This window comes from Molossus molossus, unplaced genomic scaffold, assembly GCF_014108415.1.
Source record: "Molossus molossus isolate mMolMol1 unplaced genomic scaffold, mMolMol1.p scaffold_m16_p_1, whole genome shotgun sequence".
Lineage (NCBI taxonomy): Eukaryota > Metazoa > Chordata > Mammalia > Chiroptera > Molossidae > Molossus > Molossus molossus.
Window position 1 is genome coordinate 196,017,152 of NW_023425344.1, and position 19,152 is coordinate 196,036,303.

Below are 19,152 nucleotides of genomic sequence, written 5' to 3' on the forward strand. Positions count from 1 at the left end.
AGCAGCCGGCACCAGCCTCCAAGACACCAACACAGAGACGTGGATGAGTTCCGCTCCACAGGACACAGGCACAGGGGGAAACTGTCTTCAGACAGGATTTCCTCAGGTGTGTCCCAGGGGGTATTAGTCCCAGAAATGCTTGGCCCCAAGTAGGCATTTGAGCGGTGGCAGGGGGGAGCTCACTCCAAAGTCACTGAGTTTGAGAACTCCTGCATTTCAATTGCCCCTACCAGAGATTAAATACACAGAAAGCAGTAAGAGTCTTAACATCTCTGGCCATCAGGAAGCCTGATTAATGTCCCTTAATACAATATTTCCCACATTTATTTGACCACAAAACTGTTTTTTTCCCCATGACCCCTATTAATATCTCCACAAACAGGTCAGGGTCAAAGACAGCTTCAGAAAGACAACTCTTACAACCTGAATTATAAGGCTTAAAATAAGTGAGGAGCTACAGAAGAGGAAGGGAACGAAGGGGAAGAGACTGGTTCAGGTCTGGCAGACTTTGAGACCGGACAAAACAAAGGACAACCAATGATTGCAATGAATGTCCGGAACGTTCCGCCTACTGGTAGTGCCTTTTTTTCCAGCTCATTCCTGGTAGGCAGAGGCCGGGGTCGCTGTGTTCGTGTTCCCGTAGCTCATGGCCACCGGAAGGGGACTGTGGGAATTAGAAGTGACACTGTATCAGTTCCCTGCCTGTGCACTTTCTTCCTTTCAATTTTATCTCACTGTGGCAAACATTTCCCTGGGAAGAGCAGAAAAATGAAATACCCTGTCCATTCAGTTCAGCAAATAATCCACCCCGGTGCCAGCCTTGTGCTACATGCCAGGACCACGTGGATGCACAAGCCATGTTTAGATAACAACCCAGTCGGGAGGGCAGCAAGGGCAGCAAGTTCAGCAAGGAGGCAAAGGGCCCCTCCCTCGGGGCGCCCAGGTTCCTGGGAGCACACAGAAGAGTGTGGTCTGGCCGGTTGTCAGGGTTTCCTGCAGCCTCGAGAAGCACACCTTCTCCCTGCTTCCAGGCGGAGGGCTGAGCTGCAGGAAGGGGAGAGGAACCTCCCGGCAGAGAGATCTGCAAGCGCAGTCTTGGAGGCAGGGGAGAGAGGGTGGGGTGGCCTGGGGCCTGCTGTAAGTGGCTCGGGCTGGAGCAGAGTTTGGCAGGATGGGGAGGGTGTGGACAGACAGATTAGAACAGATTCTACCTGGAAGGAAGCAGTGGAGCTGGTTGCTGACGCAGTGAGTTGCAGTTGTTGATAAGGGGGTAAGTAAAGAGGAGGGAGGAGTGGAAGATGACTCAAAGGGGGTGAGCAAGTGCCTGGAAGAGGAGAGACGTGGGAGCAGACTGAGAAAGTCAGTAAATCTGGATGCAGGAAGGAGGTGGAAAGACAAGTTCAGACCTCAACAAGTTAAACAGGTTATCTAAGAAGTCCAAGCATTGGTGATGTCGGTAGTGATAATGACAAGGAAGATGACTGTGAACTCCCTCCTCCCTCTTTCTCTCCTGGCTATAGGAGTTGTGCAGGGGATTGGCAGAAGGACAGTGATCATAAGAGAGAGTGTGTCTTCTCTAGAGAGTCCTTGGGAGCAGGTAGAGCTGATGCAAATTTCTCCCTCCATCTCTGACACCCTCCACGCATTCATTCTTCTGCAGAAGACAGACTGGACTGGTCAGGATGGTCCTGCACGACCACCCCCAGAGCCCCAGTGGTCCAAAATCAGGATCTCTTCTTTCCACTCTCCTCCCTCCCCTTCACAAAAGACTGGCCCTACTAGCCCTACCCCAACCCCTTGTGGGGTAATTCCATCCTCCTCCTTCTGGAAAATCATGATCCAGACTGGCCACCACCTTAGCCCCTCCACCCCCAGCTTCTAAGGAGCCTGGGGGAGCCATCTACCTGAAGAAGCAGAGAGCCAGTACCACTACATACAGAACAGAGCCATGCAGAAAACAGAATACCGAGGCACCCTCCTCTTAGGATGCATTATCTTCAGGGTAGATGCTAAATTCTAGTAACACATTCCCTGGGGCGTTTTCAAATCCAGGCACACTGGAGCTTTGTTCCAGCCTCACTCTGGCCAAGGCCTGGGCTTACCTCCAGCTTCCGACTGGCTCTGGCTGCTGCCCCTGCTCAGATCTGGCAGGTACCACCTAATAAGCCAAGATTGCTGCCCCGGTGCTGTGGGCAGTGAGCTCTGTTAACTCCACCCTCAGGCCCCCATTTGCCCACTTCTGTTTTGGTATGTTCCTGCTCCTTCCTGATGCTTCTAAATGCCACATTTTTCTGCCAAGAGCTCAGGCATTGGCACATCTCAGCCCCATCTTCAGTGATCTTGTGGTTCTTTGTCACATACAGAGTCCACCTCTTTACCACCCACGTCTGGGCAGACAAGCAGGAATTGCCTGTTTTAAAGACTTCCCAATTTCTTCCAGAGTTCAATTTCTTCCAAAGAGCCTGGCATATCCTAGCTGCCAATGTGAACTGTGAGTTCCCAGAGAGGCTGAAGGCACTTTTCAACATGCGTCACTTTTGACACATCTAAAATATCCTGCTCCCAACACTCCACGAGCACCAGCCCAGATGGACTAGCTGCTGGGGAAGCGTGGGTCTCTGAAAGGCCTCTGAGAGCCCTGGGCAGAATCTTCCTGAGAAGTGTGCACTTTCCTCTCGCCCCCTCCACCCCTTCCAAGCTAAACCAGCCAAGTGGGCACCTCACTGCAGGCTTCCAAGCTCTAAGCCAGATGCCTCTCATAGAACTCCACACAGGCTCCCCATGGCTCCAAGCACTAGCATCTGCCAGGCCTGTTCTGCCCTAGAGGAAGCTGCCTACTAAGGAATCACCTTTATTCTTTTAGTTGACTGAGAACCCTTGGGAGCTTGACTTTCTGACCAACAGCTGAAATCAAGAGCCCCTAGGGCTAAGCTTCGTGAAAGCATACATGCATGGGTTTACTGCTGGGATCTTAATCCTGTTCCACTGGTCAAATGTATGTGGTTTTACGCCATATCATACTGTTTTGATTACTGTAGCTTTGTAATATAGTTTAAAATAAAAAAGTGTGATGCCTCTAGTTTTGTTTTCTCTCAAGCTTGCTTTGGCTATTTGGGATCTTTTGTGGTTCTATACAAATTTTAGGATTGTTCTTTCTATTTCTGTGAAAAATGCCATTGGAATTTTTATAGGGATTGCACTGAACAGTGAGGTTATTTTCTTTATTTCTTTTTTTTTTTTTTTTAATCTTTATTGTTGGATGTAAAATGTATTACAGATGTTCCACATTTTTCCCCCATTGACCTCCTCCTCCCCACTCTCGCGCCCCTCCCACCTTTTCCCACACTATTGTCTGTGTCCATTGGTTATGCATATAAGTTCTTTGGTTTATCTCTTCCCACCCCCCCAACCCCTTTCCCTTTGAGGTTTGTCAGTCTAGCAATGAATGTGTACTTCTTAATACCTTCACCTTTTTCACCCATTCTCCCAGTCCCCCTACCAACTGGCAACCAACAAAATGTTCTCTGTATCTATGAGAATGTTTCTGTTCTACCTGTTCATTTTGTTTGTAGATTCCATTGTTGATAGATATGTATCCATTGCCATTTTGTTTGTACATATATTTTATCTTTTTCTTCAAAAAGACCCTTCATCATTTCATATAATAACGGTTTGGTGGTGATGAACTCCTTTAACTTTTTCTTGTCTGGGAAAGTCTTTATATGGCCATAGATTCTAAATGACAGCTTTGCAGGATAGAGTAATCTTGGTTGTAGGTTCTTGCTTTTCATCACTCTGAATATTTCTTGCCACTCCCTTCTGGCCTGCAAAGTTGCTTTTGAGAAATCAGCTGACAGCCTAATGGGAACTCCCTTGTAGGTAACTAACTGCCTTTCTCTTGCTGCTTTTAAGATTCTCTCTTTGTCTTGAACCTTTTGCATTTTGGTGATGATGTGTCTTGGTGTGTGCCTCTTGGGGTTCATCTTGTTTGGGACTCTCTGTGCTTCCTGGACTTCTATGTCTGTTTCCTTCGCCGAGTTAGGAAAGTTTTCTGCCATTATTGTTTCAAACAGGTTTTCGATTTCTTGTTCTCGCTCTTCTCCTTCTGGCACCCCCAAGATGCGAATGTTGGCATGCTTGAAGTTGTCCCAGAGGCTCCTTACACTCTCCTCATTTTTTTGGATTCTTTTTTCTTTTTGCTGTTCTGATTGGGCATTTTTTGCTTCCTTATATTCCAAATCGATGGTTTCCTTCTTGGATTTACGTACTCTATTATTGAAGCTGTGTAAATTATTCTTTATTTCAGTTAATGCCTCCTTCAATTCTAACTGTGTATCCATGATTTCTAACTGGTCCTTTTTTATGCTCTTGAGGCCCTCCCTAAGTTCACTGAGGTTCTCACTAAGTTCAATGAGCATCCTTAGAAGCAGTATTTTGAACTCAGTATCTGTTAGGTTGCTTACCTCCATTTCTCTTAGTTCTTTTATTGGGGTTTTGTTCTGTTCTTTCATTTGGGACCTGTTTCTTTGTCTCCTCATTTTGGCTGCCTCCCTGTTTGTTTCAGTGTATTACTTAACGAGAGGTATGGGGCTCGCTGAGACCAGATGCTGCTCGTTTGAAAGAATTTAGGAAAAACCTGAAGCAGGATCCAAGACAGACCAATCCTATGGTTAAGCAAGTGGCAACAGCTTGGGTGGGCCTGAAAGTTGGGTGGGATGGGGCAGGGCCTCAGGGAGTCAGCAGGGCGGGGCTACCAGTGTGAGCCAGGTTGCTGGAGTCCCAGATATGGCTTCTGTCTGCCGCCCAGGGAAGGGCTCACCAAAGGAACAAAGGCCTCTAACAGCACGTTTGTCCCGGAGAAAGCCCCCTCTCCAGCCCTCGCTCCAATGCCAAACAGCTGAGTTCTCCCCTGTGTGTCTCTGGTGCCCCTCGAGCTGCGTCCCCTCCAACCTTAGAGGGAGAGAGTCAGATAAGTCTGTGCGCGGGCCCTTTAAGGAGCTGCCTGGGGCTCCAGCCGCTTCAGCCTCCCTGAGCCTCAGTTCCTGCTGGTTTTTCAAGCCAAAAGTGATGGGGACTCTCTTCCTGGCACTGGAACCCTGAGCAGGGCACCTGGTGTGGGACAGGGACCCCTCAGTCCTCAGGGAGGGCCTTCCCAGCCGAGGTGTCCTCCTGATTTTTATCCGCCACACTTGGGTGTGGGACCAGCCCCTCGCGCCTCCGCCCCTTCTACCAGTCTGGATGTGGCTGCTGCTTTAATTCCGTAGTTGTAGGACTTCCATTCAGCTTGATTTCAGGCGGTTTTGAATGATGGTTGTTCTGTAGTTTAGTTGTAACTTTGATGTGGTTGTGGGAGGACGCGATACCGCATTTACCTACCCGCCATCTTGACCGGAAGTCCTCTTTATTTCTTTTTCATGTAGTTTATTGTTTGTTGTATAGAAATGTGACTGATTTTTATGTTGATTTTGTATCCTGACACTTTACTGAATTCATGGTTAGATCTACTAGTGTTTTGGTAGAATCTTTGGAATTTCCTATATATAAGATTATGTTATCTAATAGAGACAGTTTTACTTCTTCCTTTCTGACTTGGATGCCTTTTATTTCTTTTTCTTGCCTAATGCTCTTGCTATGGCTTCCAGTACTATGCTGAATAGGAGTGAAGAGAGTGGGCACCTTGTTTTGTTCCTGATCTTATAGAGGAAAACATTACCCCATTGAGTATGATGTTAGCTGTGGTTTTGTCGTACATACCCTTTATCGTGTTGAGGTATGTTCCTTCTATACCCAATTTGTTGAGAGTTTTTATCATGAAGGATGTTGAATTTTGTCAAATATTTTTCTGTGTTTATTGAGATGATCATATATATTTTTGTCTTTTCATTAATTGGGTGCATCACTCGATTTGTGTATATTGAACCATCCTTGCATCCCAGATATAAATCTCACTTGATCATAGGGTATGATCCTTTTAATGTATTGTTGAATTTGGTTTGCTAATATTGTGTTGAGAACTTTAGTATCTATATTCATCAGAGATATCCAATGCTTATATTCTTAACCACTAGGCAACTTATTCTCAGAATGATCTGCCATCTTGGGGCAATGCAGATCTCAGGCCTTGCCAGACCTACTGAATCAGCTGCTCTGAAGATCTTAAGCACATAGTTATGTGAGAATCACTGCCCTCCAATACAGAATATTAGGTAAAATACAAGGGATCCTGAAAGGGAAGTATTCATTTAGCAGTGGCTTAAGGGCAGAACCCTGGTTGGGTGTGTTTTGCAGTCAGAGATTTATTTCCCCATTGACCTGTAGCCTGGTTTGCCTCCTAAAACTGCCTGATTTAAATGGCATGGCTGGAGCACCCAGTAACAGGGGCAGAGACCTAGCCTAGTAGTCTCCAGAGCTGGCAAGTACGGTCAATAGACTTCTACTGCCCAAAATAGCCCAGACAAATGGAAAAGGGGAGGCTGATATCCTCACTCCAAGGAGGGGCCTCCTCTTCTTGGCACAAAGGCACAATGCTCTTGCCAAGACATGCAATGTGCTGCCTGAAGGGGGTACACAGAGTTCACAGAAAAGTGCTAATGAGGCTGGCAAAGACCTGAGTAGGTAAGTACCAGAGAGTGTCTGGAAGAAACCATGTTGTGTCAGACATGAAATGCCAGAGATCCTAGGTAAGTTCTAAAAGGACAGAGAAGTGACGTACTGAATGCCAAGCTCCGTGTCAATGTCACTGAGTTTCAACCAGTTCTCACAATGACCCTACAAGATGTAGATTCATATTTGCAGTTTAAGGGAAAGAAACTGAGGCTTCCAGGTTAAGTGGGCTTCCCACGATCACACCGGTAATAACTGATAGAGTTATTAACTAATAACCAATAGATCAAATACAAAGCCACTGGCTCCAAAGCCAGTGCCCTTTCCACCATTGCTTTCCATGGTGCCCCAGCAATTGTTGGGGTGCATGTCCACAGTCTGAAGGGGGCAGGCAGCAGTGCCTCTAGACACAGGCAGTAGAAGGAGAACATGGGTCCAAACAAATCTCTAAGGGAGAGTGGAGCAAGGAGAAAAGCTCAGACCCGGAGAAGTGTCACAGTCCTGGAACCTAGATGTATGGAGAGTGAGATAGAGAAACGGGATTCTGGTCCTGGTTTGATTATTTTAGCCAGCTGTTGGTCTGGGGCCAGACACTGAACCCCTTCTTATTTCTTCATCAGGGAATGGACACAGCCGTGCTGTGGACACCAGGGCCTAGGGAGCCTCCAAGGAGTTGGGGAGTACTGAGGGTCTCAGGAAAACAGCCATGGCCTCAAGCTCCTTGAGTCTTGAGGTAACATAGTGATCACACATGGGCTCATCTTCCTCCCACATTCTATAGTCCTTCCCTCCCATCAGGACCAGCCTTTGATTTGAAATGCCCAAGATTACCTGAGGAATTGGTGGCACTGCTCACCAATGGGGTACTCTGGCTGCCTTCACACCAGCCACCCTAGGGCTGGGGAGGTGCCTCTACTATTAGTCAGTCATTGAAACACTTACCAAGTTGTGTAACAATTGTCTATTTACTTGCTTCCACCAGATGACCATGAACTTCTTAAAAGCACAGTCTTATTTACTGTTGTATCCGCAATATTAAGCACAGTCCTGCCACATAGTAGGTGCTCACTAAATGTGTGGTGCAATGAACAAATGAATGGCAACATGGTGGGCCCTCAATCTCTAAAATGGAAGGTTGAAGAGGAACCAGTGACCTGCCCTCTCAGCCCCAGGCTGCAGCCCCGGGAAGTTCCAGGGATGCTCAGGGGGTGGTGGGTCAGGAATATTCCTCAGCAGGGAGCCCCCAAGCCCTGCCCTAGAGAGCACATTCCACTTATTCAACTCACACTTCCCCACACACAATTTACTTTGCCTTAAAGAGTAACCTTGGAGCGCTCTGTCCAGATGCTTTCCTCCGGCTGCTGGTGTTTACCTTGCAAAGCATCGGGCTCAGATTCCAGCACAGGAGGGGAGCGTTTCCGTGGGAACGGAGCCAGGAGTCTCCAGGTCACCGATGCTCTGACTCTCACTTTTCTTTTTGCCTGATTAACTCTGGCCTCAAAAACACTTCCCTCTGGCATCTTTTATTTACTCAAAGTCAGAGACAGGACAGTCAGGACTCACATACCTCAGAACCAGAGAGATTCTGGAAACTTCTCCCCACCTCTTGATTTTCCAGAGGTGGAAACTGAGGCCCAGCTGGGTTGGAGGCAAAGCCAGGTCTAGAACCCTGGTCCAGCTGACTCCAGGAGCTGAGGACATCTCACTGTATCACCACGGGGGTCTCAGATCTGGCTGGTCCAAACTCCTCACTTTCCAGAGGAGGAAGCTGAGGCCTAGAACGTTCAATGACTGGCCCAAGGTCAACCAGGATGCATTAACAAGAAACTAGGACCTCACAGAGATCTGCCAACACGCAGTCACATGTGATCCACCAAGAGCTAAATACACATGAAATAGCTCTGAGGGTCCAAGGCCGCGGCGTCTGCGAGGAGAGGCAGCGGACAGACGGGGCGTGCCCAGCCGCTCACCTCGTGACACACTTCACGTCAGGCTCTGCGCTCTCTTCCAAATGAACACAGAAATGCCGTTGGGCACAGCCACACTCTAGACCCCGGAGGTGCAACTGTGAAGACCCATTTCAACCACCTCGTGGTCGGCAAGCCTCCTGTGGGGTGCCGAGGGCCTGGCAAAGGAGGTTATGGGCCTGGCCCACTGGGTGACTTCAGTGTCCTGAACTGCAAAGGAGCTGCTCTCAGCAGGAGGCTCAACTCAGTTACTTCCTGTGACCTTGGTCAAGACACTTATTTTCTCTGAGACCTGTTTTCTTTTGGGAAAACCTACTCACAGGGGTATTATGAGGATTGAATAAAATAAGGAATTCTGAGTTACCAGCAAAAAGAAAGTGATGGCCACATAAACCGCCCTGTAACCTGCCATACCAATTCCACCTGCTCCCCAGCACCCCATCACCACATTTAATGAGAACTTTTGGGTCTTGTGGGTCCTCCAGGTTGGTCATAATTGTGGCCGACACCCTGTGGGGGAGTTACTTGTAAGATTGCTTTAACTCCCATGTCAGCAAAACGATCTCACCATTTAACCGAGTAATTCCATAGCAGGTAATGCATCCTAGAGGAAATAATTCTCTGAAAGGAAAAGCTCTCTGCATGAAGTTCATCGCAGCTCTTTCCATGAAGGTAAAAAATTGGAAACATACTGCTTGTCCCAGAGAGTGAAATGGAATCGTAAATTACAGACCATTCCCCCCGTGGAATATTACTCAGCCTTTAAAAATGATGAGTATGAACACTGTAGGAATATGGAGAGATTTTCATTATATAATGTGAAATGAAAAAAGCAAGTTATATCTGCACTGTTACAAGACAAATATATTTGCTTCTGGATGCCGGGGAGAAACACAGGAAAATAAAAAGCCAATCCATTAGGATGATGAGAATGCGAGTACATTTTTTAGCATTTTGTTTTCTGCTGTTACTCTGCCTCTGTGCACTTCCATTTTTAAAAGAATAAGGAAGGAAACCTGATACTTGCTCCAGAAACAATTTAGTGGAAGGTGAGTTTCATCTGCGGGAGAACGCCTGGCACAGAGCAGGGACGCAGGGAGTGTTGGCAGAAAGAATGAATGAGTAGTCCTAGAAATACTGGAGTCGGTGTTGCCCATGTTGATCATGGGCCTGACCACAGCGGCCAAGGTCAGGGCTATGGCTATGTCTATCTCGGGTTTCTTCCACCCTGAGCAGAGGACATGGCTTGAAGGCCTTTTAGGGTAATCATGAAAATCTGGTCTTCTAGAGGACCTCTCCCCCTAGTCCCAGGTCTGAGAATATTTTCAGTAGTTCAGTTAACAAAAGGAAATCACACACACACACGTTAGCAATTTATATCACGAATGTGAAGACATTTTACAAACAACGCTGTGAGGCGCACAGTAATACATGCAGCTGCCGTCTTTGGTCACTGTGTCCCCAGCAGCCGCCGGTACATGGGAGGTGCTTGACAAACATTGAACTGAGCAGAAGCATTCAGTCCAGTCACCACGAGCAGAAGACGGGTTCTGACTCCTTCTAGAGCCTTCTACTACAGAATCTTTGGTTCTCTCCTACACCCACTCATTCATTGCAGGCACCCACCTAATGATGTCCTTACCCAAAAGAAAATGAAATCATTTGTTCTCGTATGAAATATTAGGATCCCTCAAGCCTGAGGGCTGACTTAGGAATAGAGAAGTCATTGCTGCAAGGAATCTCATATTGGAAACGTAATGGCTGCACTCAGCTTCTTCTGACTAATTTGAGGAAGCTTAGCTGCCTCAGGACCTTGCTGTCTTGTGGAGGGATCCCCACGTCTTCCCAGCCCATCATCCCGCTTGCCAGATGACGGGGACTGACTCCCTCCAATTGGCCATTTACTTTGGTTAATATTCTCTCTCTCAAAACCACCACCTCATCCCCAGAGTCTCTTTTTTAATTGGATGTATTGGGGTGACATTGGTTAATAAAATTATACAGGTTTCAGGTGTACAGTTCTATAATGCATCATCTGTATACCATACTGTGTGATCACCACCCCAAGTCAGGTCTCCTTCCTCATCCCCAGATTCTTGTCATGGGCGTGCCTTTATTTCTTCTAAAGACACAAGAAATGGACAATTTCAGAAGACATGTCTGGAGAGGGAGCTGCTCCTAGCGAACACAGTGGCAGCAGATGTCCTCAGCCGATGGGCCCCTCGGGCTTGCTCCCAGCACACTCACAGAGCTGCTTGAGGCCTCAGTGAGTTCGTACAAATCAGACCACTGAGAAGGGCCTGGCACAGACAAGGCACTCGATAAATATTAGCTTACAAGGTGCTGAAAATCAATATAGATCTGTATGCCTCTAAAAAGAGAGAGATATAAGATTACACCTAAGGAGCCAATGACTCTACTTTGGGGAATCTATACTAAGAAAATTCTCATAGATTCAGATGAATATTTATCCATAAAAATGGTCATCAGAGTATTGTTTATAATAGAAAGAAAAAAAAAGAAACCTGGAAACAACGTAAATGTCTAATAAAGGAACAAGTAAGCAAACTATGCCACTTTTCAAAAGCATGTTATTTAAGAATTTTATTGCTCTAAGAATTATCATGACAGGTGAAGAGGGATATAAAACCATCCATATAACATGGTCTCTGTTAATAGACACGCCAGATAAATATCCATGAAATAAATATCTGCGTAAGATTGGAAGGAAATACTCCAAATATTACTTGTGTTTTTTCTGAATAGTGAGATTTTTTATTCACCTCAGCATTTTTCAGATTGTATACATGTGAGTAGCAGGTATAAATTCTATAAATAAGAAAATTAAATATAAAACATTTAAGAGTCTATTACAATACAACTTGGAAAAAACAAGATGCTTCCTAGACTAGGCCAGCAGCAGGGGCAGAGCAGACCATCCTGAGTCTGAGTCCTCAGTATCTGATGGCCCTGGTGGGGTGCCAAGGGGACAGAAAGGGCATTTTATGACAGCTCTAAGCTTTCTAGCTTGAGAAATGGAATGGATGAATGATGGTGTTACAAACCACAACAGGAAATGTAGAAAAAGAAGAATGAATTGGGAGGAGAGAAAATCAATCCAGTTTGGCCTCACTGAGTTTTCAGTGCCAAAAGTTCCCTGGGTAGAGATGCCCAGTCAAGAGCTGGCTCTGTGCAGGGCTGAAGCCCGGGGGAGAGAGTTCAGTAAAGATGTGGGTATAAGCAACAGCAGTGAGTCCTTGAAGCCATGGCCTGGCTGAGGATGATTCCGTATTCTGTGTGTTCTGCAAAGGGGACAATCAGACTGTCACAGCAGCTCAGAGCTTCACTCCTTCCACCCAAAATGTGACCTGAAGTGGCCCTGCCTCCCTCAGTCGTGGGACTCCTGCTAGATTACAGTGAAGAGCCTCGCAGATTCCCTGTGACTTCAATGCTGCTTGGCGCTGCAGCCACTGCTTCCAGTGAGGGTTGCAGACCGCTCTCAGAGTCGACCACATAAAACTTGCTACTGTGTAGGAATGATGTTCAAGACGATGGCCATTGTCTCACCCAGTGACCGTCTTTTAACAATAATGCGTAAGGAAACTCTCTCAGGCTTCAGGGCCAGGAAAGTGTGAGCAAGAAGACACCATGAATCCTATAACTGCTCCTGTTTCCCTTTTTGATTTGGCCAGTAGGAAGCTCAGAATAAAATCTGTGGCCCACCTCCAGCAGCCTGATAGGATCACATACTGTGCATGTTAGGGTGCTAACTTAGTAACATTTCTTTGTTGTTTTACTGCCTTTATTTTCTTTTTTTTTTTTTTAATCCTCACCCAAGAATATTTTTCCATTTTTTGTACAGATAGAGTGGGAGGGAGAGAGAGGAAGGGAGAGAGAGAGAGAAACATCGATGTGAAGGGACACATCGAGTGGCTGCCACCCGCATGACCAACCAGGGGAAAAACTGCAACCGAAGTACGTGCCCTTAGCGGGAACTGAACCCGGGTCTCTCCGGACCGCAGGCTGATGCTCTAACCGCTGAGCCAAACTGGCCAGGGCGCCTTTATTTTCTTTGTTCCTATTTTTTCTACCATGAATTTTTGTGAACTACTTAAAGTCAAAAATTTTCTTCCATGTCATGCCTATCCATGTCATGCTTCCTATTCTCCTAGTTAAATCCAGAGTCAATACACATAAGACAGAATTGGTCCTATGAGGGCAACTGGGGTAAATTTGCACAGAAAGGATTTCACAGATCAAAAATGCAAGATGGTGGATCCAATCTGTACTTATTTTAACCACACAGCCCTACATTCCTGCTAACCACGTGCCAAGCACTGTTCTGAGCTGTTCACAGATATCATCTTATTTAATCCTTATAACAACTTCATGAGATAGGTACTATTCTACCCCCATTTATTTTCATATAGTCCTCTTAGCACTCCGGTCAGCTGTCCTGAAATGAAGAAAGATGTAGTTATTTGGCCACTGAATAAAAGAAAATTAGTTACATTTAACACCAATGCATAAATGGATGGGAAATCAAATGTTAGCCTTTGATCTGAGCCCTGGATCCCACAGATCCCACCAAGAATTCACTGAGCATCTCCCAGTACTGGTGGAGGAAACACCACACACCTAAATAAATAAATTGCCAGGCATCACAACAAGGACATTGGGATCAGGGAGGGGACAGCAAGAGAGGCTTCCCAGAGAAGGTGATGTCTGAGATCCGTTTTAATGAAAAGACCAGAGATCACTGGGGAGCAGCAAAGATGAGGAGGAAGCAAAATTGTGAGGGTGCAGGGGTGGGAGATGGCATTTGGGGGGCCTGCTGGCAGTCTGGGGTAGCAAGAGAACAGAGAGAGGGGAGGATTTGGGGAACCAGAGACTAACATTTAAGTCATGGCTTTGGCTGCAATACCAAGAAACTTAAAGTCACGAAAGGATCCAATAGTCACTTCTGTTCTAGAAAGATCCTTGGAGCAGCAATGTGAGGGAGGATGACTAGACCCAACATCGGCTGTTCCAATAATCCAAGCAAGAAACAGTGTGCGCCTGAACGAGGGCCCTGGGGTCTCGGAGGATGTGGCAGGCGGGTACGGCTGTTCGAGGTGACACCCCGGCTTCTGGCTTAGACTACAGGAGGGCAGTGCACACCCTGAAATGGGGAGGACAGACGGGGAGCGTGTTTGCAGGGTGAGGTATGCTCTGACAGTCCCCAAGCTTGGGATAGCCACACTGGGCAGCAGGAATCTTCATGATCTCAGAGACGTTATTCCAATTCTCATCCACATCTCCTTTTTTTTAATCCTCATCCAAGGACATTTTTGCATTTATCTTCAGATAGAGCAAGAAGGGGAGAGGAAGAGAAACATCAACGTGAGAGGGACACATCAACTGGTTGCCACCCACACGACCACAACCAGGGCCGGGGGTAAACTGCAACCGAGGCACGTGTCCTTAGCGGCAACCGAACCCAGGACTCTCTGGTCTGCGGGCTGACACTCTAACCACTGAGCCAAAACAGCCAGGGCTCATTCACATCTCCTTTAAATAAAACATGATGCATTTCATTCTGCCATCATAGTGCAAAAGCATTGCCCTTCGCCAGAAATTAATAACCTTTTGAATTAATAACCTTTGGGTAGAAAAACCAGTTTCATTAATGCCTCCCCTTGCACTTTGTAGGTCCATCATCTCTCGGTCCTGCTATCCCCTGAAACTGGGAGCCCACAGTTAGCACTTGAGAAGACTGAATGACTCTGTACTCAGAAAGAATGATTGGGGTCCTTGGTAATTGGGCTGAATTTAGTTCACAGACAAAAAATGCTTGTATGGCCTGTGTCTGCCCCTCAGCCACAGGGAAGCCCACCCTCTGCTGGGAGGGAGGGTGATTGGCCAGATCCTTTATCTTGGCAGAAAAGATGTCAACCATCCTGGGGTGCCACGACCCTGAACACAGGGCACCTCCTTAGGCTTCACCCAGCCTCCGGACAGAGGTGTGTGTCTTTGGACGATACCATGGTCTAACTAGCTGTCGGACTGCCTTGCAGAGTTGGGTGACTCCCCAACCCCTGCCCTAAAGTGTGGGTGGCTCAGGGACAGGGTGAGGCTCCTCCAGAAGAGAGATTCAAAGACCTTTCAGAAAATCAACAAAAGGTGAAATCTTAAAAGAAATCTTTCTTTCCCTACCCCACGCCGTGCAGTCTTTGAGAACTTCCAAACAGATATTTATCCTTTCTGCTCAAAATCTTTGGCAGCAGCTGATCACCTAGCCTAGAGTACAAAGTCCAGATCCCTCAGCATCTCAGGGCTGCTCACCCTCTGGATGCCCAGCCTTGTCCCCTGCCTCTGAGCCCTTACTTAGCTGTTCCCTCCCTCAGAAAGCCCTACTCCCTCCCACCTCCCACCTCCCACCACCCACACATACACACAAGCTTCTTTCATCCTTCAAGGCTAGAATCAGCATCACCTTCCCTGAAAACTTCTCCCTGGATGCCACACCCCCACCAAGCAAAACTGACCCCTCCTTTATGATCTTCCCCACCCCGGCCCTACCTGGTCCATGCCAGGCTACGTGATGTAATGTGTCTGCAAGTGACAACAGGTGAAGCTATATGAAAGAATGCACAGTGTCATCTAACTAAGATGCTCTATTCACTGTCTCCCTAGCACAGGAATATAGGGAATTGGAGTCAGAGAGACATGGGTTTAAATCCCCACTTGACCACTTCTTGGCAGTGTGTTTTGGTGAAACCCTTGTCCTCCCTGAGCCTCTGTCCCTACTGCCTCTCCCATACTCCTAGTGTCCTAGAGTTGCTCTAGTTTCTGACTAGCTGGTCCTGTAGCCACTGGGAGGGCAGAATGGAGGCGGCCCTCTCCACCTGTGTGTCGGTGCTCTAGGTCACCCTCCACCATCTCCCAGGGGAGAAAGGCTCATTCTCCTGGACATGTTCTTTGGGGTTCCCCAAAGCTGCAGCTCATGACCATCTCCATCACCTCCCGGGAACTCCACTGACTGTTCTTCCCAGCCTTGGGGTGTCCCGGAGCTGGCAGGAGTGGAAGAGATGCCAGGCTAAGCACCGTTCTTTATCTTCTGTTCCAGAGCCATTTGGAAGAAGACCTCAAGTTGGAAAAGGTGAAACGTTGCAGCAGACGGAGACCAGACTCCTGCTCTTCGAAGGGGGAACTGACCAGGGCTGTCAGATTCAGCTCCACCGCCCGGACACCTTGCGGCAGTGTGGCTTCAACTCCTCCCTGCCGCTGGTGATGATAATTCACGGCTGGTCGGTAGGAAATGCTGACATGTCTTTTTTTCTCTCTGCCTTTACATTTTCTTTTTTTTCTCACTCATGTGTCCAATTTTAATAAAAAGATAGGGAGCTGGTGATAACAGCTTCATGCATAATATTTGTAAAGCACATTCTAATTTTCCAAGTGCTTCCCCATACATTATCTCAAGGATTATCTCAACTCCATGAGTAAGCAAGGAGGGGAAAGTATAATCATCTCCACGTTTCAGATAATAGAATATGACTCAAAGATGTCGCACAGCAATGAAGGCCCTTTGGGATGGCAGCCCGTGCAGGTGAAGCTGCAGGTCTCACAAGAGGAGATAGGGAGCTAAAAGACAGTCTCTCAGTGAGATTAGTTGTCACAGTTAAGTTTAGTTGCAAATAACAGAAACCTAATTGGCAGGGGTTATAATACATCAGAAGTTTGTTTCTATTTCACACAACAGTCCAGAGATATGTAATCCAAAACTGGGTTAATGGCTTTGGTCAACGAAGTCCTCTAACACCCAGTTCATTTCCTTAGAGGTGGCCCTCGTCCTCATAGTCCAATAGGGCAGCTAGAGCACGAGCCATCACATCTTTATTCCAGAGAGTAAAGGGTGTACACAAGGGGTCAAAGAGCACTGAGATATACTTATTGAGATATAATTCACATACCATACAATTCATCCATTTAGAGCGTACAATTCAATGGCTTTGGTATAAGAGTGTTTTTTCAGGTTAACCTCCCAGAAGCATCCATGGAAAACTTCCAATTACACCCATTGACCACACCTAAATGGAAAGGTGGCTGAGACAGGTACAGCCTCTTAGAGAAAGTGTAGCCTTTTAGTGATGCTAAGAATTCTATTACTATGGAAGAAAGGGAGAGAGAATATTGTGGGCAATAACTGGAGCCAGACTCAGTGAGGCCTTATCTCCAAGAGGAAATTCTGACTCCCTGGTTACCAGCCCACCCACAATTTGAAGCTAAGTTCACGATATGAAACTTCCAGGATCTGGGGATCTGGTTCATGACATGGAAACCTTTTCCTGCCACCCAGTTGGAAATACTCCTGACACCCTCATACATTCTACCCTAGAGGGCAAAATGGGCCCGTCTACCCACACCACTCTTTCCATGTGCATTCTGAGAGCCTGCTGCCTGAGGCTAGCGCCTCACACGAACAAGGCGGACCCTATGCCTGGCCTTGTGGGGTGTTAGGAGCCACATGATGCCTCTGGGTGTGAGGAGTGCCTTCTCCTGCCATCCCAGAATAGCACAGAGGCTCCTGCAGTCTGCCAGCAGCTTCCCTCCCAGGATTTAAAGGGGTCCTTCCCTAGAGAAATGGGGGTTGGCAGTGAAGGCAGTGGGGGGCTTTTCTGCCCCTATAGAAGGGACCTAACATAGACTGAGGACCAACCAACTGAGCTGTCCAGCCAGGGCTGGGGAAACACTTATTAAATGAATGGATCTTACCCTGGACAGCATGCCAAGCCATCAGCTTTACTCTTCGCCCCTGTGGTCTAGTCTTCAACCACACCTGCCTCTTCTCCTCTCCCCAGACATACCACTGTCCCTTTGAGGTTCTGCACGTACTCTTCCTTCAACCTGCAACACCCTATATAACCCCACCACCACCACCACACTCAGCGGCCCACCCTTATTCTTCTAAGAGAACGCCTATTTATCCTTGAAGACATAGCATAAATGTTGTTGCTCTGTGGACCCATCAAAAGTGCCCTGCAAATTGGTTCTCAAACAAGGCACATACATAGAACAAGTCCCCGTAAACATTTCATGAGCTCCTCCTAGGTTTGGCTCATGGTGCTAGTCCCTCCAAAGCAAGCAGAATGCAGTGAGGGAGAGGACAGAAAACACAGTGGTTCTCAGTCTGGGGCTGGGGGTGGTAGCCCCCAGGAAACATTTGGCAAAGTCGGGAGAATTTTTTGTTTTCCTAACTGGGGGCAGATGGAGGCCAGAGACGCTGCTAACCTTCCTACAATGCACGACAGTCCCCACAACAAAGACGCATCCGGCCCCAAATGTTAATCATGCAGAGGCCGGGAAACCCCTCAAGCCCTTTCTCTTGGAGAGAAGGATCCAGCATTAGCCAAGAGTTGGAGGGGAGAGAGAGATGAATAGGGAGAAAGAGGAACCGAGTGCGGGCTCCCTGCGTGCCCGCCTGGGGGCGCTGACTACCCTGTGGGCCCACCCTCAGGTGGACGGCGTGCTGGAGAGCTGGATCTGGCAGATGGTGTCCGCGCTGAAGTCTCAGCTGGCCCAGCCAGTGAACGTGGCGCTGGCGGACTGGATCACCCTGGCCCGGAACCACTACGCCATTGCCGTCCGCAACACCCGCCTCGTGGGCCAGGAGGTGGCAGCGATTCTCCGGTGGCTGGAGGTAGGACCTGCCCCCACCTCCCTTCCTCTCCCCTCCTCTCCGACCAGGTGAACTAAGCTGGTGTTCGACAGCAACCCCGACAGGAGAACACCTCTAAGCTCGCAGGAATGGGAAGGCCCGGGAGGAGACCCAGGCCCAGGGCTCTCTCAGCTGCCTCACTGGCACCCCATCTTTGTAGAATCATCTTCTCCCCCCACCCCATCCACTAGTCCTTTTATGTTCCCTCCTTGGACATGCGAAGGCATCTAAACACAGCAGACCCCACACCGATGAACGGGATGGCTTCTGCAGGCCGTTCACCTCCAGGTGCAGGCAGGCAGGCGGCAGCACCGCCAGGCGGGTCCGGTGACAAAGAACAGGGTGGGAGCCGGAACCAGCTGACCCACAGGGGCTTCTGCCCAGGCAGCGCCTCCCTTCCTGCCACCGCCGTCCTGCTGTCTTCCAGGAGGCCGCTCAGCTCTCTCCAAGCAAAGTTCATCTAATCGGGTACAGCCTGGGTGCGCACGTGTCGGGGTTCGCTGGCAGTCACATCGGAAAGCACAAGATTGGGAGGATCACAGGTAACCACGCCCGATAACTGTCGGCTCCAAGCTGCCCCGCGCCCGGAGCCCAGGCCCGCTCCCCGGCCTCGGGGTGAACGCGCCGCTGCCCGGCCGCCCTGGGCTCCGGCCGGAGCCCAGCTCTGAAACAGGGGCGTCCGAGACCCCTGCTCCGAGAACTCGGAATCAGCCCCCATCACTGCCTTTCGTCAAACGGAGGCCTCTCATAAGCCAGGCAGGATCGAAAAAGGAGACTATCTGTACACTTTTGTAGCTGGAAGGAGTTCAATTTTCAACCTATAGTTTAAAAAGCCCAACGTGAGCGAGTTAAAGAATAACAGCCCTAAATCTGCTGTAACAT

General features: G+C 48.1%; 1 protein-coding gene across 2 annotated transcripts in view; it reads left to right on the forward strand.

The window, feature by feature from the left end:
* Nucleotides 1–1,149: 1,149 nt before the first annotated feature.
* LIPC (lipase C, hepatic type) overlaps nucleotides 1,150–19,152 on the forward strand; it is a 43,783-nt gene continuing 25,780 nt past the window's right edge. Inside the window, exons 1-4 of one of the 2 annotated variants that reach the window (XM_036243974.1) lie at nucleotides 1,150–1,270; nucleotides 15,679–15,863; nucleotides 18,070–18,252; nucleotides 18,698–18,812. In XM_036243974.1, coding sequence (XP_036099867.1) covers nucleotides 15,843–15,863; nucleotides 18,070–18,252; nucleotides 18,698–18,812 — 319 coding nt within the window. In that variant the 5' untranslated portion in view covers nucleotides 1,150–1,270; nucleotides 15,679–15,842. Of the gene's footprint in view, nucleotides 1,271–14,268; nucleotides 14,367–15,678; nucleotides 15,864–18,069; nucleotides 18,253–18,697; nucleotides 18,813–19,152 lie in introns of those variants that run through there. The other variant, XM_036243973.1, reaches the window with a different exon arrangement.